At 37.8% G+C, this 27,054-nt stretch overlaps 1 protein-coding gene across 5 annotated transcripts in view; it reads right to left on the reverse strand.

Moving 5' to 3' along the window:
* Positions 1-26,674, reverse strand: part of EFR3A (EFR3 homolog A) — a 75,401-nt gene extending 48,727 nt beyond the window's left edge. For 3 of the 5 annotated variants that reach the window (XM_084200964.1, XM_084200965.1, XM_084200962.1), the window contains exons 1-6: positions 26,629-26,673; positions 22,199-22,252; positions 16,572-16,652; positions 4,094-4,170; positions 2,125-2,252; positions 654-804 (exon numbers count right to left, since the gene is read on the reverse strand). In XM_084200964.1, coding sequence (XP_084057090.1) covers positions 654-804; positions 2,125-2,252; positions 4,094-4,170; positions 16,572-16,584 — 369 coding nt within the window. In that variant the 5' untranslated portion in view covers positions 16,585-16,652; positions 22,199-22,252; positions 26,629-26,673. Of the gene's footprint in view, positions 1-653; positions 805-2,124; positions 2,253-4,093; positions 4,235-16,571; positions 16,653-22,198; positions 22,253-26,628 lie in introns of those variants that run through there. The other 2 variants (XM_084200963.1, XM_084200966.1) reach the window with 2 other exon arrangements.
* Between the last annotated feature and the right edge of the window lie 380 nt (positions 26,675-27,054).

The following is a 27,054-nucleotide window of genomic DNA, read 5'->3' on the forward strand; positions in this document are numbered from 1 at the left end:
AAGCAAGTACTCTATACTCATGTAAGAGCAGTAACTCTAAGTGAAAACAATCCACATCACAATCCTGGAATTTATGAGATTCTAATTTTACCAGTTGGAAAATACAGTATTTAGAAGGCAAATATAACAGAGCTATACCCTTGATTGCACCCATCATTCTAATTGGAAAACTAGATCACTAAACCTTCATTTTGACACTTTTAGTTATGCACTTCAAGCCTGGACCTGAATCCTGAAATATTTAAGCTGATAACACAGTGAGATTGCAATACGCAAAGCTACTTTTCAGCTAACAAGAATCTTTCTTTGTAGCTTAAGCTGCCAGAAAACAAAATACTGTCCTACCTATATACTGGCTCCAGGAGGCCTGCTTAAAGACCCAAAACATGAACTCACAGCACAGCTTTCCTGTTCCTTCCAGAAGTTATTTTTGGAGGGAATGAGCCCACACATCAAAACAATTTGGGATACTGCAGGGAAACAGTCTATCTGCCTCCAGCTGGTATCCGTTCTGTGTTTTGGCCCAAAGGATACACCCTGCTACAGACAGCATCTTTCAATTTATGTCAATTGGCAGACCCTTTAAGACTTTTCAAACTACTTTTCCAAGCAAAGAGTAACTCTGATTTGATTTAGCATCTGAGCTTACTCACAGAATTAGTCCCAAGGACTTGCAGCTTTGGTTCGCCTGATTCCAGAAGCTTGGCCACCATATGAAGGAAACTTTCCACAAATGGTTTTATGCTTTGAGAATGGCAAGCCATTAGAAGTTGGTCCAGTGCCTCCATGGCAATTAAAACATAACTGAAAAGTAATTAGAGAGACGCATAAAGATGTGTTGCATTTATCATTAACTCAATTAGTTCTACTTAGGATCTTACCATAAAAAACAGAAAGAAAGAACGGAAGGCGTATATTTCCCATTGCATACAAATGACAGTTGGAGCTATTTTCTACATCCATATTTTCTCTCTTTTTTTCTGTTTTTGGGAGGAGATGGGGTGGTGTAGGAGGGAGACCCTTTCTATAAAGTTATAAAAACAGCTTTGGATGCCATGAAGGCCAAAAAATGGTGGTCTGTGATGGATGTTGCTTTTCTTTAACAATTCCTGACATTTCTTAGACTTAATATTTCTCACTTAAATATTTAGCCAAAAGGGCTGATAAGAAAGATAATGCTATATCCTCACTGACATTCAAGGGTTTATTTGGCTTACATAGCCAGGTTTTGTCAGCAAGGAGCTGCAGGGGTGGTTTCTGTCAGAAACCAGATGCCCCCATGACACACAGAGCCAGCTCCAAGACTGACCCCCAATTCCCAAACCTGAGCTCCTCAAGGACACTGGAAGTGCCCACAGGGAAGCAGATATCCACAGTGCAGAGCATGGAGGACCCTCTGCTGGAGCAGGTGGCTGTGCCTTGAAGGAAACTGCTGCCCCCAGAAAGGCCCTGCTGGAACAGGTTTCTGGCAGGCCCCATGGAGAGCAGACCATGCAGGAGCTCTTCTGGCAGGATCTGTGATCCCATGAGGGACCCACGCTAGAGCAGCCTGTTCCTGAAAGACTGCACCCTGAGGAAAGAAGCCATCCCAGAGCAGTTCTTAAAGGAATGCTACAAGGACAGAGCCAAGGCCAGAGAAGGGTAAGAATGTGAGGAAGAAGGAGCAGGAGACATAAGATGGTACGAGCTGACCACCGTCCCCAGTCCTAATCTGCACTGCTTGGTGGGGGTGGAGGAAATGGACTTGGGAGTGAAGTTGAGCCTGGGAAGAAAGATGGCCGGAAAAAAGATGTTTTTAAGCTGTGCTTTAATTTCTCATTATCCTACTCTGTCATTAACTGGCAATAATTAAATCAATCCTCCCCAAGTTAAGTCACTCAGTTCCATCATAGGGAAAAAGAGATCCCCCTGTCCTTATCTCAACCCACAAGCTTTCCATTTTATTTTCTTCTCCATCTGGCAGAGCAGGAGGAGTGAGAGCAGCTGGATGGGGACCTGGCAGTCAGACAAGGGTAACTGACCACAAAGGGACTGGGTCTGTTTTGCTTTCCAGACTTGATTAGAACAAACATGATGAAATTCCATGACTTGTTGGCATCTATTTTTAATGACTTCTCTCCTTACCCATAGCGATGTCTGGCCACATCCCTGGTCAGTCTCTCTGCCAGGTAAGCCCCAATTCGATCCAGCTTCTCTGGTGCAGAAACTGCATAGAAAGTCAGTTTCTCCATGTCAGCTTTAACAAGACCATCCTAGAAACAGAAATACAAAATAGAAAATTAAAGAGTTCATACGATATATAAAGCTTTGCAAGTGTTCTTCCTTTTTTTCTAGTTAATATTTAAAGATCAGAGCAATCAGAGCCATACAAATGGAAATAAGCTACTGAAAAAACTCCAAAACTATTGAGCAAAACTGCCATAACCTTAGCTCAAAAATCAGCAACATGAAACAACTAAAATATTTTTAAAGGAAATGAAGCAACTAGCTTGCTCCACCCTTTTTTTGCGAGGGAATAAGTATTTTAAGAGAAGGTATGTAGCAAGATATGTGACCAGTTCTAAGACACACTTCTTTCCTAATAGCACAATGTAATTTTTTTCTCTTCCCATCCCCCCACCAAGTATATTCAACACATAATTTTGATAAAATATACAAACAAGGTTGTAGTTTGAAAAATTTATTATTGTGGTTTAAATGTTTTATTTCTTCTGTGTCAGCTCTTGAACAAGGCTGACTCCCAGGCATCTGAGGGCTAATTATCAAACAAGATGGAAGATTAAGATATTAGTTCCAGCATGAACTGTAACACAGATCTGCTCAGATGAGGCTATAATCATAATTATCAGGTAAACATGATAAGGCTTTTTGTCTTTTTTTTTCCTCTGGAAGTTCATAAAAACATTTATTTTTCAAATAAATTACTTTAAAGTTTTTAAGACATTCATTATTGGTTTATGAACTTTATCAAGCAAATCTTCTGATACTATAGAGAAGGTGTGCAACTGAAGGGAAACATCATGAACTGGCCTGTGTCCTCCACTGACCCTATAAATAACTAACCAAAGCAGAGACTAAGAAATGCCAACTCAGATTCAGATTTCAACTAAAACACTACAGTTAGTTGTAGCATTTCCAGGTTTTTCCACACCTGTATCAAAAACTAGATTAGAACAAATAAACCTATAAACCCATACTATTCCACTATGCGTTCAATATATTGTATACACAGAAAACATTTCCTTTAAAGCCAGTATTATGCACTTACATAATACCTGGCACTCAGTAACAACATCATTTAAAAAAAAAACCAACATACTTTGTAAACATATAAGCCAAATATTATGCAAATAATGACTGTGCTGCTTACTTCTACTATAACAAAAGACATAAAATTTTGGTAACACACTTAAAAAAGCAGAGCAGCAGAAACATAAGCTCTTGATCAGTCTGAACTGTCAAATGATTATGTACAGACACATGCATTCCTCCATGGTAAAAAGAAGTTATTTATTTTCACAGAGAGTAAGAGTTAGACTTTAATATAGCTCTAAGACTGTTACAGTGAAATGAAAAAATAAAATTGTAGATTAGTACTGGAAAAATTTTAAAAAAACACCAGAAAAATCTTTTTGGGTCACAACTATAGTCTACCAGAACTATAAAAATGATCACAGTCAGTAAGTCAAGAGTTAAAAAATTAAAATCCTGTAGAAAACCAGAAAATGTTGCCACCTGCAACCACAAGAAAGCAATTGTTCGTGTTTCTGAAAAGTGATGAAGTGCTACCTCTGCAGCAGAATACTTTGTTTAATGAAATCTCTGTTTCTCTGAGCAAAACATACTAATTTTATTCTTCAGTGCGCATCCCTGCTTTGGAAATGGAATTAGACGAGATGATCTCCATGGATCACTCTCTAGATAAACTATTCTACTAACCTTTCTTAAAGCTATTAAGCGCTAAAGGAGAATTTATGGTAAAATGTAAAAAGAGAAAAGAAAAAAGGAAATTTTTAAAAAACCTGCTGAATCACAAGGTGTAATCACAGATTTTCAAACATCAATCCCTTAAAATTTTAAAGTCATAACTCACTTTTGGATCTTCAGGAAATATGTTGTCTACCAGACGCTTGTAGCGAGGTCGCAGCGCAGCACAGCAGCAGCAAACTCCTGCAGAGAGATTTACCCAACGGGATTTAGGATGCAGTTCTAGGGACTCATTTGAAGGGACAAGCTGACAAGCATGGAGGAAGAAGATAACACTGAATTCAGCTTGCTATCAGCAAGAAAGCAAAACCAAGGGAATTGAAAGTAAGTACAACTAAGTCAATAAGCAAAATGACTATCACACTGCAATACATGAGAAAATATGCAAGGATCTCGGGTACCAGAAATGCACCTGCCATCCACACTTAAAAACATGCAGAAAAGTCAAGGCATTTTACAACTGAGTCATATTAAAACCAAAGCTACTTCATTTGCAGGCTTATCTTCACTCTGAATGACTGTTTCAAAGCACCGAAATGTGCATTATGTGCATTATTCTAAAAAAAAAGAAAACAAAAATGAAATATATACCATATATACCCATATAAACCAATATAAACCATAATACACAAAACAAGCTCTGCCTTCCTTGTCCCTTATCCTTCCTTTTACTGAACATCAGTGAAATGACAGAGAATGACTTTTTTTGATCTAATTTCTACTCTACTACTAATCCATATAACCAGAATAATGATAACTTCAATTTTATTAATTTTAAAAGTCATACTGCCTGCATTAAAAAGGTAACAAACTTGCAAAACATTGTTTGGTCCTTTTTCTAGCACTAAGAACTAGCAGAAGTTCAGAGTTAGGTTAAAACTCAGCACAAAACCCAAAAAAGTTTCTAGGTCTCTATCCAACTGTTTATCAGGGTAGACTTAATACCTTGTTTTTAATGCAGATCCTGTCTTTCAAGTTGCAACACCTCAAGGATTCAGAGCAGCTAAATACCGTACAAATATCTTATTAAAGTTATCCATTTACATACTCAAAAAAATCTTTTAACACTGCTAAAACCAGTAAAAAAATGCAAACAATAAAGGGTATCTTGGCATAAACTTTTGATGATTACAATTCCTCTGCAGAAGCATCAAGACTTGTACTTCCTTACTTAAGATATTAAGTAATCAGTAGTTTTTAACCACACTTATCAGAACATATGGGAGGTTCATAACAAAGATTTCACCTGCTGTACTTCGTTTTAATTACAAGTCTGTACAGGAACAGACATTCTCCCCCAATCATAACTGTTTTTTGATCCTACTGTCTCTTGGACAAAAAATGCATTCTGCTCATATTTTGACAACTTAATTCTTGCCACTTATTTAATCAAAAACAATTACTGAATATAGATCTATAAATTTAAAACTGTGCCTTAACTCCAAATTCTCCCCAATGGACTTGAATTCTGCCCTCTCTTGAATTAGAGTCCTGTACCACCAGTAACATCAACACTGACTTATGACTTCAATACATAATTATGAAAACAAAAAGCACTCAAGGAATAAACAACTGAAATATTGAGATTTTTTTTGTTAAACAGTACTTTGTTACTACTGTCAAGTTCTTCATATCACTCCTGCTGATGTCTTACTCATGGAGGTCTAACAAATGTAAAAATCAACATTTACATAAAAGCTGCAGGTATAAAGCAGATAAAATCAAAATTCTTTAATATGCTGTAAAATGAAAGGAGGCTATGAAAAGAGGTATGAAAAGAGGCTAAAATCCTACTTGACTTAAAACAGAAATAATTTAGAGAGTTCTACAAAAATATTCTATTGAGAGCAATGCTATGCAACATCTTAGAAGTAAGGAAAACAATAATAAGAAAGGAGTACTGTATTAGTGTCTTGTATACCACCACTCTGTATTGGGAAATTCAACACTCTGGCCAACACTCTTTGTAGTTGGTTTTCTACCTTATGGTTGACCATTACCTCTCGTCCACAGTAAACAGTATATTTGATTACTACTAAATATAACAAAATATTCTAACAATATCTGTAGCATACAACTAGCTAAAACATAACAAAAGCAGGAAAACAATCTAAAATATTCCAAGATAGGCAATTAAAAATACTTTTTAGAATTACTTTCTACCTCTTTAAGTGACAAAAGAAGAAAATCTTTGCAAAAAACTGCAACTGTAATCTTAAAAGGGTGTTTCAAACCTGTGTTAATTACATAAATTTAACATAAAATCTGGATCCAGTTACTTCTTTGAGATGGATAAAAATGATCAGATAACTGTACCAACTCATTTTGACAGCCTTACCAGATGGTTTCACTTAATGGAAACATAATATTGCTCTTTTGAAATATTGCTCTCCAAATGTATGGAACATAGTGAATTTGAACACCAAAAAAAGGCCTAACAGTAAGTATGCATAAGAATTGAAATTTCCTCCTCATCTTGGATTTTGGTTGTATTGCTATGTATTTAATTATGAAACTGTTTACATGGAAAAAAAACCATAAACTTTTCAAAAATTCTTTATCATCAAAGTATAAACTTAAAACTATGATGTTAATACCATCAAAAGAACTTCCTACATTAAACAGAACATTCAAGTATCAGAAAGATACTGTGAGATTTAATCTGTCAAAGTTTTCAGCCTCCAAGCAGAGCACTGTCAGAAATAAAACTGACAGGCACTCCAAACAACACAGAAATAAATGACAACCTAAATCAAAAACCAGAATAGTTAACAGTCATGACACAGATTTTGTGGGAAAACTACGAATCATTGCTCAGTTATATTATTTTGATATAAGCATGAAAGGTTAAAAAAATCATAGGAATAGGTTTAAAGAATGTAAGAATATTTAAAAAACAAACAAACAAAAAAAAAAAAAGACAACAAAATCGCCACAAGATCAAGTCAACAAACTACATTAAAAGTAACCCATAAAATTTAGAAACATTTTACTACACAGACCAAAAAGACGAATCTTGTCAAAGATGGATAGAAGCTGAGTAACTGAAAATGGATTCCCTACTTCTTGGATACCAATTTAACACAGATAAAAATTTATCCAAATAAACACATCTGCTTCACATAAACTGTTTTGTAGGTCTATAGAACACAGTCAGGTAAAAAATACCTGGTCCATTTTATGCAGGTTTATTGAGGAAAAATCCTATGACAATTCCTTTTTAGTGTTAGACAAAATTTACATTTTAATGGCCTCCCCCTTGCACACATATTTACATCATTTTATGTAAGTAAATATAAAGGTTAAAGCAATATCTACAGAGAATTCTGCACTGTAATGTGAAAGTTAATGCATAAGGTTTAAAAAATATTGTTTGCTTCTCCAATAGTGGGATTTTTATCAAGTTTAAACATGCACATTCTCTTCTCCTAAAGAAGTCCGATAATCTGCATTTTTCATGTAATAGCTACACACATTTACCACCTGCACAGGTACTTCTTTTTACACATATTTATTCTACACAAGAGCAGCATGACACAGCCCCCACCATCAGAAAATGGTAATTCACCTACCCAAACACATACACGGCCTCGGCTCAAAAGCAGAATTATAATCATAGGCTTTTTCTTGCTCAACAGTTGGAACTGGCACATACTGCCTCATCCTGGATATGAATTCACTGTCGGGGAACTGTCTCCTTTCCCAGAAATGTGCTCTCTCACATTCTCATAGCTGCGGTTCCTTCCTGCCAGGGCTCTGCAACTCTGTAAGCTTATCTGATCAGCTCAGTGACATCTGCATAAAGCCACCAAACACGTGAAAAACCTCAGTATCAAATTCTGTTAACAAGGCCAGGCACAGGAAAAGAGCAAAGAATAAAAGATATATTGTCAATTCAAACACATTCCTCCAATGAAACTGCACAGACAGTTTCATTTCTTCAACTTCCCTGGAACACACAGCTCATCATTTCTCAGACAAGAAGCAAAAAATCTATAGTTTCAGGTAAAACTATCCTCAGATAGCCACATACCACTGTAGAGTGATAAATATTTTAGCAAAACCTACTGTAAACAGAAAGGTTTACATCTAAGATTAAAGGAACAATCTAAAAAAAAATGAAATTAACATTATCTCTAATAATGCTTCCTAGTTTAGGAAGCAAGGATTACAGAACTTAAATCATTAGCATGATTATGATCCAGCAGGTAGAAAATAAATTTTCAGTTAAGCAATTCTGAAGTTACTTTCCAGCTTCCCATTAATTCTTTTCAGTTAAGCAATTCTGAAGTTACTTTCCAGCTTCCCATTAATTCTCAGCATTTTATTGTTTCACTTCCTACATTTCATCCACTTGGGATACACAAATACAAGATTTGCATAAAGACATTTTTATAAACCCTGGAAATTACAAGTATTATTTTTAATAAAACACAGCTAATAACTTCCACTACATAAAAATTCCATACCAATTCAACATTTAAAAGATTAGTGCTAATAAACTCAGAGAAAACACTGAGCTGCACAGAAGTGCTCCCATAGAATTTACTACAGGAAACCCTATGTTGTAAATTAGAAAAATCACATTACAATAAAGCTGTATTTCAAAATAGTGTGTCTGAATATTTGTGCTCTATTTTATTCATACACAATTACAGGAAAACAAAAGTTTCATAAAACATAAAAGACTATGTTCTGCCAATTGAGTTTAAAACTGCCATATTTTCTTCTATCAAAACCTAGGAAAGGAAATAATCTGTTTTTATCTAATGCTGGGATTTCTTCCGTAGTTTTGTCATGCTGTCTAATATTGTTGTCAACTGTTTACAGAGCATTAATAACCTGAAGCAAGATTTCATGTTCACTCCCTGAATATTTTTATTATGACCCAAGCTTGGATGTGGTCATCCCTAACTTTATTTGCAATTGTCCAAGCTTTTTTAAAAAAATCATATTCTATCAAAAAATGGTGCAATTAACATAGAAGTTTCAATCTACAGAAAAATGCATGTTTTGCTAATATAAAGCAACACAGCAATATTAAAATGATACTTGGTTGTTCAATGTACTTAAATATAACTATATAAAAATGCATTTGACTGTAATACATTTAACTTTCATTTTACTTATTTTTCTGTATCTGAGATGAGAAATATAAATAAAATCAATTTCTTTCAAATATCCTGATGAAAGTGCATAAAACAGCACTTTAACCATCACCACTTACTATACTGGGTTATTTCTGAACTGTTAATATCGGTTGATGCATTTTATTCAGAATTAAAATGACTTTCAAGGGTACTCTCATTCCACTAAAAAAAGAGCTCAGACATTTTATAACAAGGAAATTATTCCAGCCATATAAGGGAGTTAATTAAAAATATTCTTCAACCTGCTATAAAAAGAGCAACTGCTGTAAGGACGCACTGCTCAGCCATTGCAATGTCCCTGGAATGCACTCCCAGAGGGCACAGTGGGCTCTTCATTTAGAGAGGACGAAGCCTCATCCCCCAGATGAGCCTCTCCTCCCCTCACCCAAAGCCAGCTGACTTTCCAAGGGCCTAGTTTCCAGCCTCTCTCCACCAAAATGCACCCAAGAAAATGTTCAACATGCAGATGAAATCTTTGTCTTGAGAACAGGATATTTATCTTGTAATGTGAACTTCTGGCCCCCATGACAGCACACCCGCAGAAAGACCTAATGGGGAAAATTCCATCCATACCTAGGTTTGACAATTTTACATTTATTTTAAAAAATATTTTGGTGCACAGTTTATTTGAAACAAACGAAAACAACACCTAAGAAACAACAGCTTTCTGTGTAAAATTTCTCACAATAAGCTTAAAAGTTCAAGTTAATTCTGATGTGATATGACTTCAAGAGTTCTTCTAAACTGGAATCATATAATCATTAAGGTTGGAAAAAGACCTCTAAGATTATTAAATTCAAGTATCCACCCAACCCATTAAACCATGTCCTGAAGTACCACATCCACATGTTCTTTGAACACTTCCAGGGATGGTGACTCCACCACTCTCCTGGGCAGCCTATCCCAGTGCCTAGCCACCTTTTCTGTGAAGATTACTTTTTTAATATCAATCTAAACCTCCCCTGGTGCAACTTGAGGCTACTTCCTCTTGTCCTGTCTCTTGCAGCCTGGGAGAAGAGACTGACCCCCACCTGAGTATAGCCTCCTTCCAGGCAGTTGTAGAGAGTGATGAGGTTCTCTCTGAGCCTCTTTCTCTCCAGGCTGAACAGCCACAGCTCCCTCAGCTGCTCCTCACACTTGTGCTCCAGACCCTTCACCAGCTCAGCTGTTCTCTGAACACATTCCAGCCCCCCAATGTCTTTCTTGCAGTGAGGGGCCCAGAACTGACCACAGAATTTGAAGCATGGCCTCACCAGTGCTGAATACAGGGGGAGAGTCAGTGTCCTGGTCCTGCTGGGGACACTGTTGCTGACACAGACCAGGGGCCACTGACCTTCTTAGACACCTGGGCTCACACTGGCCTATGTTCAGCCACTACTGACCAACACCCCCCAGGTCCTTTTCTGACATCTTTCCAGCCACTCTTCTCCAAACCCCTAGCACTGTGCGCTAGAATCAATGTGGAGAGATGCACATTTTGCTATGGTGAAAAACCTGTAAAAATAATTTGAATGTAAACTTTTTATGAAAGCAAGAAATGACAATCCACGTGAAGTTACTAATAAGAAGCAGGAAAACCCCCCCAGCTAGTCAAATAATGCTCACCACCAAGCTTCTTCAATGAAGTATTCTTTTCAGAACCAGTAGCAATTAGAACAAACCCTCAGGAGGAGATTCTTTTTGGGATAGCGTGTTTTGCAGACTTCTAATCCATTAAAAGAAAGTTTTCCATTACATCAGGTTCTCGAGTTGCATTTCTTAAGTTCCACCACTGGTAGTGTGTCCATACTATCTCTCCTTTCACCCACCTTTGCTGGTTTCACATAGTAACTTTGCTTTACTTGCTCATTTCTGTTCTCCTCAAGACAATCTCTTCCTTTCCTGCTTTGAGATAGTAAGGTCACTCTCTATTTTTAATACAGCATTAAAATGACCTAAAACTAATCTGGTTCCAGTGGAAGATGCTCTATGATGAGTTTTGCTTCTTAATTCCTGTCCTTACTTATATTCCTACTAAGCTGGCCACTGTCATTTACTTCTCTGACTTCTATCACTGAAGCAATACAAAAAAGAGACTTCAGAAGACAAGAAAGACACATTTACAAAAATCTCCTTGACCCCTCTTCCTCACAGCTGGCACTGATAATCTGTTCAGGGAAAAAAATGACCAGGCAAAGTCCAACTTTCATTCCTGCCTTCAGTATTTGGTTTGCAGTTGGGAAATGAGTTCTAGGTGATAAATCCAGCGGACAGAAAAAAAAACCACAGAGTGTTTGTTTCATTGTACCTTTATTTCTAAAGGAACACTGATTTCATAACAACGTGTTTCATAAATCAGTGAAAAATTTGATGTAAATAAACAACTGGACTAAAGGAGAGAGCGAGTGAAAGAGAGGCTCAAGTGCTTTGTGTGTTCTCTGAAGACATTAACTGCTTTTGTTCCTCCATCCAGGCAAAGAGCAGAGCATGGAGCAGACTCCTGGCACTGACAAAACACCCACTGCGCACATCCAGTAACACACTGAGCCAGCAGGACATTCTTTACCTACTATTAAATTCAGAATAAAAGAAGTAAAGAAGGATAGGCATTATCACAGTGACCTTGTTCTACTCCTGCTACTTATCCCACCTATCTGCTTGCCCAAATGCCTGGCTCCTCCCAACATCCATGGGTACCAGAGAATGGAAAATCCCCAGCACAGTGACGATTCTGGCATAGAAGCAGCCTCTGAGCTCCAGACAATTCTGCTCAAAGCCTGCTTTCACCGTGACCCTAAGCTATTCTATTACCCAGATGAGTCATTTTCAGAATGCTGCATCCTTGAACACTTGCCAGGTGCAGAAGACAGTTGCAGGTGACAGAGAAGAGAACTGTAAATGTCACATGTGCTCAAAGGCCAAGACCCCTAACTTGCTTAACACTCCACTGAGAAGAGGGGCTGCAACACCTGCACCTCTCCTACCACTTTGTTCCCTGTTTGTGGCAGGTTAGGGAGAAACATCAAACACAGAAGACCAGAAGAGGCTGGTGCACCTCTGGATTGAGACAGACACTGAAGGAGAGGAAAGATGCTACACAAGGCATGCTTGAAAGGTATCAGGCCAAACAGCAACACTTAGCCTATCTCCAGGGTGGCCAGAGGTGAGTAAGAAGCAGTTCTAGAGGATTGCCTGAGGCAAAACTATTCCAAAGGGCTCACTGTCTGCCTCAGGAGCCTTCAAACCATACCTCTGATCAGTTGGTAGGCCAACTACTGGTAAAAATATATATATTTGTCTAAAAGGTTCAATACTTTGGTCACTAAGTCCAGGCTACAGAATGCCTCCCAGATGCTTGAGCTGGTCAGACCTTTTCGTCTCAGTTCCAGCCCCAGGCAGCACAGCAGACTGCTGACAGGGACTTTCTTTGTGCCTTGATGCCCATGCCCAGTTAGTTTCAAAATTTCTACTTAAGTTGTTCCATAATTCCCCTTCCATTGCATTTCCTCATAGTACTGGACACAGCAAGGAAAATAGTTATCTTTTCCAGCAAGGAGAAGAGTTATTTTAATACTTGCTACTTGCTTCTGTTTTGCTACAGAACTCATGTGGATTAAGCTACTGCCTTTAGAGGAACACCCCCTTGTATACATGAGAATGAGAAGGGAATCAATGGGAAGCTGGACAAGAGCACAGATCTAGATACAACTCAAGGAGTTACAATTAACGGAACCTTGAAGTTTTCAAGCTCAAGGCAGCAGCACATAGGGATTACTTGGCATCTCAGAACACAAACACCATGAACAGCTCTGCTTTTCAGCAGTTGTTTCAATTCCAGAGTCAGCGTCCCAAAAGTAACTGGAATGGCTCCTGACACATAGTAAAGTTGCCAAGATGTCTAAAGTTTTATCTTCTTGGTCAACTGAAATCTGCATTACAGAGTACTGTCTTCTGCTTTGGAAGCTGTTGTTTCCCTACACCAGGAAACTGATAGAAAAGTGTCAAACACTCTCTACTTTTAGAATATTATGAAGATTTTGTCACTATTTCACATCTTTATTGTTTGAAGAGAGCTATAAGGATGGCACTGAAAAACTATCACCTGCCCTACAGACCACAAGCCCACTTCAAACCAATGAGTAACTGGTCAGCAAGTGCCCAGGGTTTCAAGTCTTCTTAGAAGGAAAGCACCTGAACCTTTGCACATTGAAAAACCTGAATGTAAAGCCACATGAAGAATTTTTCTGATGATTGCTACTTTTTCCATTTCCTTAAGATGATGCAGTTTGCCTTCTTAGTCCAATCCACAGGGAAGGAATACAGCTGTAGTGGTAAGAAGTCCCAGAATCTTATACTGCTGCCCATCTTTTTCCTTAGAAAATGGATGCTCAGAACCATTGTGTCACCTCCTCACTGCAGTATGTGGGCTGCGATGATTTAATTCTGCACTCCTGCCCAACGGTGCCTTGTAGCTCACCTGCCCAAACACACAGGGCTGAAACACATCAGGGGAGTAGGTATCACACTGCCACTTGAAAAACAAGGCACGAGAAGGTTTTTCTGAGTGTAACATGCATGTACGTCATGATTAAAAGTCCTGATGATGAGGAAACAAAGGTTCACAGGCCTCCTCTCTGGAGCCCTCAAAGCCAATGGAGAAGATAAGCTTAGCTTAGGAAACTAGAATTTAAACTAGTTCAACATAAAGCACCAACCTGTTCATAGGACACATAAGAGAGTGTTGTTCGATAGAGCCTTTCTTCTATTAAAACATTCCAAATACCAATATAAGCATAGCCAGAGCTTCAAAAAAAAGTTTTACCTTCATTTGAGCAAACCCAGCTATAGGCTTCAATAAATTTGCACAGATTTTGAAAAACATTTCCTAATTAAAAGAAAAATGTTCTGTTCACAAGTAGTTTAAGACCACATTACATACATTTTATTTCCTGCACACATACACAAGGTGCACAGAAAGTAACATAAGAGTGGATGAAAGTCTTTCTGTGAATCTAGAATCATACTGTGATATTTATTCTGAGAAAATAGTGGAGCAATTCTGCTGAGGCACATACACAGAGCTCAAAACACAACAAGCATCTGTTCCTGTTCAGAAACAAAAGTCTTTAAACTGTATTGACATTAATGAAAAATAAAATGCTAAACAAAAATGTTATAATGTTACTTTGAAAAACAGTCATAGAGGATACTTAGGCCTCAGAATTAAAATTCTTGTTTAAATATCACCAATCTTCAACTAAGTGCTCTGCTTGTGTCTATTCCTAGCTGTTTCACTTTCCCAGAAAACATTTACAAAATGAGATATTGCATTTGGACTAGGAAGCATACATGTTTCCATTAAAAAAAAAAAAGAACATTAAAAGAATATGGAATCAAAAATTTGAAACAAAAATCTCTTTACATATTACCAAGAACAGGTCCTTGGAGCTTCCAATACACTCCATGTTTCATGTCTTCCTTTCTCTGCAAACAGTTTTACCTCACTCATCCTGCCCTCACAGACGAGCAGCTTTTGAACAAACCAGCAAACAGAAGTATATGCAACAGTTTTAAACACAGACATGAAAGACATTAAGTTCAAAGAAAAAAAACCCCTCCTTCTAGGTCAATACGAATTATAAAATATTCTCATGTGTATCTTTCCCATTAGCTCTAAAGAGTATTTCATCTTGAATTCAGGTTTCCCCCAAGAACTGCAATGCAGCTCTTCTCCCAAGCAGTGGGATATAAGGTTGGAACATTATCCCTATCTAGAACCACATATCCCAGCTGATTAAAAAGCAATTTCTCCCCTCCTGTAATGTCTAATGAGTTAGAGAGGAACACAGACACAGTGACTTGCTCTTCTGGGCACCTTCAGTGCCTAAAGACTGTGTAGGTCCTTTTTCCACCACAGCTTTTGTTCCCCACTGGACTGAACTGGCCAGTCTAGAAGATAGTCAGTGGAAGAGACAGACAGCTTCGCATCTAGACACAAAAAAGTTGTTTTGTAAACACATCTTGTTAAGCAGTAAATCTTGAGTGTCTCAGCTTTCTGTAGAAACCAGACAGGACATCTGTAGGCACACAGGCTCACTGGTTTCTGCAGCAATCCAGCAGTTCTTGCCCACAACCAGCACTTCTAACCACACTGCAATTCCAACATCAGACTCAATTTGCACAAATTATGTTTTGTCAGTTCTGAGGAACTTCAAGCTCATGTCTAAACCAACGTCAGTAATGGATCACAAACTCATTTAATAGAAAAACCACAAGCACATAGAATGTCTTGAAAATGGCCTGCACTGCATTTATTATGAGACAAGAGAATTCTGCCAGCTCAATCACGTCTGCCATAGATCAATTATAACTATTCATATTTTATTACATATAAAGTCCATAAATAGGGTACCATGATCCTAAAGCCCTTTCCTAATCATGACACAGTTACACTCTAGTTTAAGGAACACAGGAAATTTTTTTTTTGTAGCATAAATTATTGGGTATTTGTTAGTGCACTTCTAACAAAATATCCATGAAGCTTTATCTTCACCAACTTCCTTACGCATTAACACCTTTACAAAAGTATCAGGAAAGAGCACTGATTTAGTATAATTATATAGCTTAGTGTTAGATTGGAATTCATTTCTCATTCTCTTACTAAGGAATGAGTAAGCATTCTCAAAGCACAATTAAAGACTCAGGGTGCCCATTTCCAGCCAAAGTACAGACTGTTATCAACAAAACACCATAACAGGTCTAAGTACAATTTAGAATCACAACTGTGCTCTTGAAAAATGAAAGGACTGAGACCTTCAACAGACCTCAAGCAGGACAGAAATTATACAAGCACCAGCTATTTTTGAAGTCTTGGGGTCTACAAGTTGTTAGACTAGGAATCATAGAATTGTAGAATATTCTGACTCCAAAGTGTTGCAACAAAGATCAAATCCAACTCCTGGCCTTGCACAGGACAGCACCCCAAGAATCACACTGTGTGCCCGAGAATATTGTCCAAATGTTTCCTGAACTCTCAGAAGACTTGGAAGAGTTTCATTCATCTACCTACACTGCCTCTTATAAATTTCTGTCTAATTCCTGCATGAATTAATCTTGAATAATGTAACTTCCTAGAAATGAAGCAGCGTTCTTTGAAAGCCAAGAGTGGTGTACACAGATAATTTTTAATCTTCAGCAATCCACAAGGAACATGATTCCCCAGAGAGCTACTGAGGTTCACAAGGGCCAATGGTGGGAAGGAAAGTCCATATATCAAGGAAAGGAAAAGCCAAAACACTTTTAAAAGGCGCTCACCCTGGCTTTTCTAGAGACATGCATTTAATTACATTATGGAAATCTTACCCCCGCTCCCCAAAATCAATTCTGCTTTGTTGTCATGCACAAAAAAAAAAAAAATAGGACACTTGCATGCACAATCAGCATGAGCCTTCTTACCCTTTCGTCCCATGATTCAGAAATCAATAGCAAACAAGGCTGCACATGAAGATTAATCGACTGATAGCTGCAAAGTGATTTCTGTAAATAACAACGACAGCCATATTTTAATAAAGCCCCAGAAAATTACTAAGCTACATTTTAATATTTGGGGAAATGTCCACGTACAGTTTGAAAACACACAAAGGCTTTGATGGGCACTGAATGAAGCTCATCTCTAAAGAATATAATTTTTATGAAATTTAGATGCCCAGGTTGTGCATACAGAAGTAACAACAACTGAAAAAATTAATTCTTCAGGTTTTAACAAGGAATGGATGAAACACCATTGTTCATTTCTTGGCTATATTAAAGTGTGTTCCAAAACAAATGGAAGAAATGGAAGGATGAATGATAATGATATCACCCATCATGGAACTACTCCTCAACATTAACTTTCCCAAACGGGGCCAGGATGTGTACATAGAAATGACAGCTAACAGACAACAACAAAAGGAACACTTGCTCCAAATCAACAAGACTTAAAGAAATCCCGATGTATTCATTAAATAAAGAAGCACCAATTTGGTGGGACACAAAGCTATTTAAAGTACCATGAGTTAAATAAACAGATGCACAAAGAGCTACAGTTTTCCAGCTGCAAGTTCCTGTTTTGTTTCTTTTCTTATCTAAATGAAGGATACATTTGGAGAAGTTACTACTTTTTCTTTTCAATGCAGTCACCTAAAAATCAGCTGAAAAAAACCTGTAACTGTTATCATATTGAAAGCAATTCTTGCATATTATCATGCAAGTAATCTATTATATATTCTGCGACGATAGCATTATAATAGTTACAGACATCCTGAAATACAGTTATTTCCCTTTTCTGGCCTAGTCCTAGCAAGTGGCAAACCGCCAAAGGAAGCCCAAAAACATGACCTTCCCCTAGCAGCTGTTTTCCAAGTTCCCATAGTCCCTTAGGTTAGTAGTTGAAAAGGACATGATACAGGGCCTCTGCTGTGTCTCATCCTAAAATACCAGAATCAAGCAGCAAACAAAAAATTCAGACACCACCTGATGTAACTCTTCTGTAATAGCTGAAATATTAAAATGTTACAGAATGATAACCTATTTAACACTGTTTTAAGTAGTTAATAATGCTCTCATAAAATTAAGAGGGTTTTTCCTGCCTAAAAAATAAACTAAGAAATTACAAGAACTGCTTTATTAAGTAGCAGGTCCCATTGTAAAGTATGAACGCGACATGAGAAACATATTCCAGATGAGGAAAAAAGCACAATGGTTGGAAAGAGTGGAGACAGTAATTAATGAGAACTATGGCTTGATTTTCACTAAAAACATTAGAAAGCTTAGTCCCTGAAATATTTATATTGACACATCTAGGAACACATCTCCGGTCACTGGTATATCAGAATTTTATTTCACAGGGCAATAAATCTTCCCTTCCCATTACCAATCTCATTAATACTTATTATACATACACAATAAAAACTAGAATCACAAAACACAAATAAATGATATTCCCAAAATTGTTGGGTGAGGAGAAACCAAAATGAGGAAGCTAACTGCCTCTTAAAATGTGTTAAAAATGTTAAATGCCAGTTAAGAATTCACTCATTTCAAATTCCATTTCAAGTGCTGTTTTCCCTCCTACACTTGGCAAGAAAACTCTATGCACATAGAAAAATTATAGTTTTAAAAGTCTGATGGGTATTTTTGGGTTTGAGGGAGGAGGGGGTCATTTATTTGTTTAAAGACCATGAAGTAACACAGGGAAAGAAGCAGCATGCGTGAATAGAGAAACTGACAGGCACTACTCAATTGTTCCATCTTCTGTTGGTTTTCACCTTGCACAAAGCAGGGGAGCCACCAGCACACTCCACCTGCTGTCAGAGGAGCTGCCTCTGCACAGACAAGGGGCAAAAAGCCACACGGTCTTTGGGAGGCTGAGGAAATAAAATAGTATGTAGTTTAGCGAGCATGCTTGGAGCCATTCTGAAGTCACCAAAACTGCCTCTTCACTGCAACCAAGAACAGGCCAAATTATGGAATATTTTCCACATAACTAATATATGTACCTCTTAAATCAGAATTGTCCCTTTCCAACTGACAAATATCTGACAGAAGAGTGTGGGAGGTGTTCATATTACTAGATTTCACAGCCATAAATCAAAGGAAGAATGTGGGAACATTACATTTGGCAAAACACTTATTTTTATTGATTTCTTCTCTTAATTTATATGTTACAGTCAGTCATAAGGACCTGCCAATCAGTTAAAAACAATTCAACTAACAATTATTATACAAAACCTTGAAAACCAAAGATATAGTTATGTTAATGGCATAAGTCAAAGGAGAAAAGAATAAGCTAAGAAAAAGCTAAAAAAATTCAAACACAGCTGCCACAAGTAAAATATATTTTTATAGTCAACAGGTGCTCTCACCTGTGCCACATATAATTCTTCTAGTTCAAGCGATTTCATTTTAGTATAAAAGCTGCCTTTTAAGTTAAACATTTCACTGAAGTCAGGGAATACATCCAGTAAGTAGGTTAGCTGTTTCTAGAAAAGAAAAATCTCACTATCTACCAAGCTGTGTTTCAAACATCTAATTAAGTGCGAATATCCAGAACATAATGTTCAAAAAGAGAGTCTTCAACAATATTTTGATATGACTTAGCTATCGCTTTTTCTCCTTAGCAGAAGCATCTTCAATCCAAATGCAGCCAATAAAAAAACCTACCAAAACCATCCATGCTCCTTAACAGAAGTATGCTAAATGAAATTATCTGCACAAATTATTCAACAGGGAAACTGAGAGCACAAGAGGCAAGTGAGAAAGACATACTGCCTCTACTGCAGAGGCTATCTAGTTATATATTCTTTGGCTTCATTTTTAAATAAAAGCATTATTTAATCTTTTACTCCAGTTTCTTTGTGATAAAGCACACCTTGAACAGTTACTAAAACACTGTGGTTCAAACCTACTCCTACTGTACTCAATCAGAAATGAGAAAACACATTCACTTCCTCGGCATTTCAGAATTTGCATTTCAACTTCAGCTGAAGACACCATCCATGTCTGTAACCATTTGCATCAATATCCATTGTATTTGCACAAGAAAAAATTGTACCATAAAGTTAAACATAAAAAGTATAGGGAAAAGCTACACCTTGGCAAGGTTGATCCAAGTGCTGCAGCAATGACAGAGCACCACACCTCCACTGCAGATGTCAACACAAATGCCTTGTCATGGCTGATCAAAGCCAAGAACTTTTACTTTTCAAAGTAAAGAGAGCAGACTGAGAAATTTTCTACTGGGGCTACTGCAACTGCATTGAGACTAAAATCTTAACATTTTTTAGGACTTAATGCAGCACTAAATCCCCACATTCCTAAGAGAGATTGCTAAGCAGAAACATCAATAGAAAATGTGATAATCCAAATATGCAATGAACAACTCGTGCAGAGCCCAGCAGCCATGAGCTGAGGTTTAAAGAGAAAAGCATTCATCACCTCTGGCCAATGACCTTTGTTCATCTTCCCCTTCCCAGTACCACAGCCCAGTTCTGACTAATGCCTGTTTTTCCACAGTTAATATTGAAGAAGTTAAAAAGCATATTGTCCTGACAATGTTTCACACACAGTAACTTCAATACTGACCTCTAAAGAATCACTAGGTACAGCTGAATTCCCCAGAAAGACTAATTAAACTTTTACTCAGCCTTTATGTAATACCAGTCATCTGGATCTCTCATGATATTCCAGAACACTGCCTTCAAACCTATACATTCATTCAATTACTGTATGAAGGGGAGGAATAAAATTACCACCAGGAACTGCCACACAGACCCAGGAAACAAAGCAGGACAGTAGTGGATATGGGAGTTGGTCAGTGTGACCCAAGAAGTCTATCAAAATTTCCTGTTAATTAGATACTATTTTTTCTACTTCATTTGTAAATAACTCATTGTAACATGACAGAAAACATTTTTTGGAAAATACGTCACCATAACAGCCTTTTGTTTAGGAATAAGTTTTATATGCACTTCTTGATGTGTGGGATGACAGAACTTCATGTGAAAATAAAATAAAATTTAAAAAACACACAAAACCCCGAGCCTTTAGAAACAACTGAGTTTTTCAGATTTCAAGGACAAATACTTTAAGATTTCAAAGTAACATGGCAGCAGCAGCTTGTTTCATCAATATGCTCTGAAAAGAATCCTATGGAACCTTTAGAGAAGCCTAAATTAGACAGCAGAAGATGTCCTTTCCACATGCAACAGAGCTGAATTCCTGAAGGCTAGATCTCTATTGATAAGAAGTACAACCAGCCACTAAAGGATGCTTGCTTGCCTTAAAATCCCATTTTACTTCTTCACTGCCATAACTTTTGGAAGTAAAATATTATGAAAATACTGTTATTTCACAAGAATTGCAATGCACACATCTGTTAGGTTTCCTTTCCTTCACCTTTGGTCTTCTTTAACTCCCATCTGACTGCAGTAATGCAAACTCTACTTGCATTGATATTAATGACCCTAAACATAAGCAGATCTGGTTTACACAAAAACAAACAAACACACAAAACAAAAACAAATACAAAACCAAAAAAACCCCAACCAAAAAAAAAAAAAAACCCACCCCTAAAAACCAAACCCAAAAATAACTCCCCAAAAAAACAAAACAAAAAAAAAACCCAAAAAAAAACCAACAACTTACTTTTCCAGTTTAATTGGTTAAAAAAATTTCAATCACTCCCTCACATGACAGGTGTGACACATCTTACTTGCAGTAAGGTATTTTACATGACCAGGGTTCAAATGACACAACACAGAACAACTGCAAGGCATTTCTAGTGCCCACAGTCACAGCTTATTACAAATCACAGCAATGGACAAATGCTCAAAGACTTCCTCATGAAATTAAGCATTCATGAATTAGAATGCACTCAGTAAGACTGGTGCTGCAACTTTTTTGATAAAGCAAAAAGTCTTTGCTTTATCCAAAGACTGGTGGTAGCAATGTTGCTACTGATCATGTAGAATTTTTTCTAAATAGAAAAAATTATTAAAGGAATAGTTAAATTTATATTTTTCTAACACATTTTATAACTTGACCACTGAGTTAGAGAAATTTGGTACTCTTGAATAATTTGATTCTTAGAAACATTTGCCTCAAAAATCTCACTTTGAATGTGAAAAATTTTAAGTCTTATCACGTTTTATCCTAAATAGCAATTCTACCTTCTAAAAACACTAGTGGTCATATTCCAAAGACAGGATTATAGCTATATCAAAATATAGCTTTTTAATATCAAAAATCTTTTTTAGTTTTTGAATCCAACTATTTCAGAACACAGTCTAAATCACAAAATTAACATTATACTGTGAAGCTGTAATCAAAAGGCAAATGTAAAGCTCATATTATTTTTGTAAAATATATGGAGATTTACAAAGGCAGAGACTATATAATATTAACATCATAAAATTCTTATAAATGACAGAAAGTATAATGCTTCTTTTTCCATTTTTTTTTTTAATTTTTAAACCCAAAGAGAATATCTTAACAGTAAACACCCCTAAATATTGTCTTAATGCACTTAAGATAAGAATACTTACTGCCAGGCATTGTTAATCGGAGATCTGTCTTCAATTTCGTAAAAACATAAGGAACTATGAAGAAAACAAACAAAAAACCAAAGTCAAGGCTATAGCTTAAGACAATTTACATACAAATATGCTCAGTAACTCATGCAGAATGGACATTCTTCAGCTGCAGTACCAGAGGGGCTGTTACCACAGAAATCCAGATATTCTCTTAGCTGACCAGACTAGATGTAGATTTTGCCTGTTCCTGAAATGCAGTCATTCTGTTCTTGTCTTTGATGCTGGAGTAAACATTTTTCGGTTGTATATTGCGACCTTCCCAAGTGCCACTGTTTAGGATGATAAATCCTGCACATCTCACTTCCACTTCAGCTCTAAACTACAGCCCTTCCCTGCTAAAATGCCTAAAAGAGGCTTCTGCTCAACACTACAAAAAACAACCGAAAAACCTGTGTGGTCCTTTCTAGGGCATTTTTCTCCCAGTATAAAAAAAGGCAGATTTTAGACCAGAGTGCAATCTTCTATACACAATAGCTGCTCAAAGGACTTCTGATGCAATTAAATATATTTCTAAAATGAACTCATCTGAAGTTAAAACAATCTATTTTGGATATAAAAGTAGCCAAATCTACTCTTCCTCTAATTAGCACTAAAATGCAAATTATTTGAAGATTTTTCTGTATTAAAGCAGTGTGTTTGGCTTTTACTAATTGCCAAATGCAAACTCCCCATAAATGTACTTCTCCACAAATATCTCAGTTAATGATACTGGGTGTTGCTTTCTTCAAAAATAAAATAAATTTTTTAAATAAAAGATATTCAGCTAATAATTGTATGTATACATACACCAAAAAATTGTAATTCTATGGATGGATAATGTGAGAATAAACATTTCATTTGGTCAATATATGTTTTAATGACTACATATTAAAGCAATGCTCGTAGTTGCTAAAAATAAACTTTATTCTTGTATATGCATTTCAATCAAAGGTTCCAATTTGCTGACAGCAACTGGGATTAAAACTAGTACTTCAAAGTAAGTTATTTAAAATATCCCATCTATTAGCTAGCTGTATGTCCCTCTCCAAGGGCAGCATGAGAAACAGTGCAATTTTATAAAAGGAAACACGCTGCAGATTGTCATGTCCAACAGACATATGGAGAAGCAAAATCCCTGGTTCAGAATGTAGTTATGGAGCTAGCTGAAATATTACAGAAAACAGATTTACTGACATGGAAGAAAATAAAAAAGCAGAGAACCTGGTGAGAGTTTCCAGGAGCCTAGTGCCAGAGACTCAGAAGTGTTTTACTGACCATCTCCAGCAATCAGGAATTCAATACATTTTCCTAAAACATAAACACTGCTGTCAGCAAAGTCAACTCACTTTTACAAGATTTTTAGAAGAATCTTCTGCAGAAATTACTAGAAAAGTTGTATCAACTGAGACATATAGAAAATATCTGTTTTAAAATAATTCACTGGGTTTTTAGTCATTTTATGATCCGTAACAGGACCAAAAATTCCACATGGAGGTGGCCTGGCCTCTACATGCAGAACAGAGCACACAATTTCTTCTCCATAAAGTCTTCAATCACTGTCTCACTTGGCCTAGGACAAAGTTTCATCCACAGATGCTGTCATCTGTCACAGCAGAACAGAACTAAACCAAACCAAGAAGCTTTCCATTCTTGACTTTGCTCAGCTATTTGTCACTGAGCTAAAATTTTACCTAAGAAAAGAGGAAAAACCCCCTCACAGAATTTGATGAAGCAGAACTTAGCTAATTAAGAGAACTGTGGAAAATCATGTGATACCATTTAGTTTCCTAGTCTAACACATTCCAAGTCAATTTGTGACATGTGACAGATCACCAGATGCTTATGGATATCAAATACTATACACTGTTTTCTTCACCAAAGCAACTGACTCCTGGATATTAAGAAGGTAAACAAAATCATACCTACTGCTCTGTGGACGACTAAGTCATTGTGTTTTTTCTAAGGCTACAACAATAGTTAAAAATGTAATTATAATCAAAGCGCAAAGCTAGTGAATGTACCTTTAAAAGGCAGAGGAACACTTGCATGACACATAAAATCATTCTTCTAAAGAAAAGCTTTCAGTTTTCTTTTGAGATGATTTTGCACCATTTGGCTAGGAAACCCAAGGCCAATTTATTGTTCATCACAATAAGGATAAAAATACAGTTTGTTCCATTTTTTTTCCCATTAACTAACCCAGGATCTGAAATTAAAGGATAGTTTATCAAGCACAAATATTTCTTATTATCACAAGATTCCAGAAATGACATTGAAAGCCTAACAGAAAAGCAGAGATTGTTTTCCTGTGGACCCTAATACAATGGACCTCTTTAAAGACCTAAAATGGAAAAATTTATATAACCTTGTGCTACAGGTAAAGAAAGAGAAGTCAGCATACCTGAGATCTTGTATTTTCTTCCAATAAGCCCTCTGTAATGTTATTATGTAACACCATAAATATTTAACTTGATTTTGAGTCTCCAAAATGAAATTGCCATCTGGGCTCCTTTTCATACCTCCAGCTTAAGCCAAATAAAGGCAGAGGCTTAAGCACCTCTCACAGCCACACAGGCATGAACTGAAAAATTAAAAATCCACTGCACATTTACTTTATAGATCACTTAGTTCCCCACTCATATTTCCTCTTTGAAAAATTAATCAATGCCTTTAGCTTTGAAAGTAGGCAAACGGCCAGTGCAATGCAAGATTAATAAATCACATGTTCATTCCTAAGTATAGACCGCTAAGCTCCAACTATGATTCCCAGAACTCAAAAAATGTAATATAAAATGGATTTACATTCCACAGTAATTCTGGGAAAGCACCTGACTTTAATCTGAATTACCTTTCTCAGCTGGAGAGGAAATGCCATGTATGAAACTAGCTCGATTAATGAGACTACCCTGCTCTCTTACCCAAGACAGAATGCAGCAACAGAAAACACGATTTGCTTTCACTTCAAAAAATTACACATCTTCAAATTGTTTAAAAGTTGTGCGGCAGCTTTACAAGGATTACTCCCTTATGGAGCTAGGCTGGGCAGTTAAAAGTCACTGACACCAAAGCTGTTTCTAACCCATACTCTTTATAATTTAGATTTTATCATTATACTTGAATTGCCAACTCTGGTGAGTATTCTCACACCCCCATCAACTTGCATGCAATATAAAATTTGTTCATTCTTTTCTACTGCACAAGGTTGGATTAGAAGTAGAGAGAAGTTACTGTCCCATCATGAACCACAAACATTTGCAATATCTAAACCAGTTGTTTAATCACAAAATGTAGTTTAAGTACATTTTTGTGAGGTTTTTTCTGAACCAAAAATTAATCTCATTCTAGCAGCCTTTTTTAGACAAATATTAAAATTGTTGCCAAAAGGCTTAAATAAAACCTATGGATAAGTTTTCAGGCCTATCAGGGCACTACAATCAAGATTTCCACTCCAAATCACCTATTTCTCAAAGAAATGTTACCATGTTTAAGAGCATTATAACCAAGTCTTCAAGCAAGATATCCTGAAGTTACTTGAGAAAATATTTCAAAATATTTAGAATTAATTATAAAAGCTTTAGGAAGTAACTACCCATAAAATCCCAAAGCCTTGGCTGTTAACTCTGGGTTTAGCTTACCCACTCAGTTTGCACAGCAAGCATTGATGTAGCTTTGCAAAGTGAAACACCTGGGCTAGCAAACTGGGTTTTGATACAGCAACTCAAACACTCGTTTAAAGTTACAGGCTTTCCCACTAGTCCTACAACAGCATAGAGACAATGCACACCACAATATTTTCCTCCTTGTATCTCAGCTCAAAGGACCACGGGATACCTTTCTAGACGTATCCAAAAATGAACATTGTACTATGGTTTTCAGTAAGAAGATTTGTGAGCCCACACCTCAATTACCTAAAGCATGGCTCCGTAATGCACAATTAACTTTAAAGAAGAAGCCAAGAAAGCTCACAGTGTTGCCCTCCTGTCAATTTGCATTGTGTTCAGTTAATATCTCGCTGTCTTAAGGTCCATTTGAAGAAAACCTGCTGAGGGAACCCCCAAAGCCACAGCCCCGCCCGGTAAGAGCGGGGGGATCCGCTCGCTGTCCTCGCAGCTCCTGCGGCGAGCAGACCCGTCCGGCGGCGAGAGCCAGCCTGCCAGCCCTTCCGCCGGGAGCAGCGCCCACAGGGACAGCCCGAGCCGCTGCCACGGCGGGTCCAGGCTGAGGCCATGCCCCGAGGCATCTCCTCTTGGCGGCCCGAGCCTCCCGCCACTCCCTCGGCGCCCACCCCTCTGGCGCCTCCTCCTCGTTCCCAAGCGTGGAGGAGGGGAAAGAAGTGAGAGATCGCGACGAGGAGGCGACTACGAGGGTGAACGCGAGTGGCCGGAGCACTGCTCCAAACTCACCTCAGCCTCCTCTCCAGCTCGGTTTAGCAGCCGCCATCTTCACCCGACCCCCCCCCCCCCCGCCCCGTTGAGTGCTCCGTAGTACAGTGCTCGCCGGGAGCTGTAGTTCAATCTTGAGTAATTTCGCCTCCTTTTCCCCCCATCCCTCCCAAAGAGACAGGACGCCGAGGGGGCGCGACGAACGAAGAAGCTCCCTGACATGGCACAGAGGGACAGCCCCGGGGCATGGGGCCGGCTGAGCCCCGCCAGGCTTGGGCCGGGCGGAGGCCGCCGAACCGGACCACAACTCCCAGAGGCACTTGCGGCGTGGGCTCGCCGGCTCCTGGGGGCGGCGCTCCCCGTGTCCCGTGCCCGGCCCCGCGCCTTGAGGGCGGCTCGGTGCCGCCGGCGGGAGTTGGTCCCGGGTCCGGTGGGTCTGGTCGGGAC

Source organism: Fringilla coelebs, assembly GCF_963513975.1.
Source record: "Fringilla coelebs genome assembly, chromosome: 1".
Lineage (NCBI taxonomy): Eukaryota > Metazoa > Chordata > Aves > Passeriformes > Fringillidae > Fringilla > Fringilla coelebs.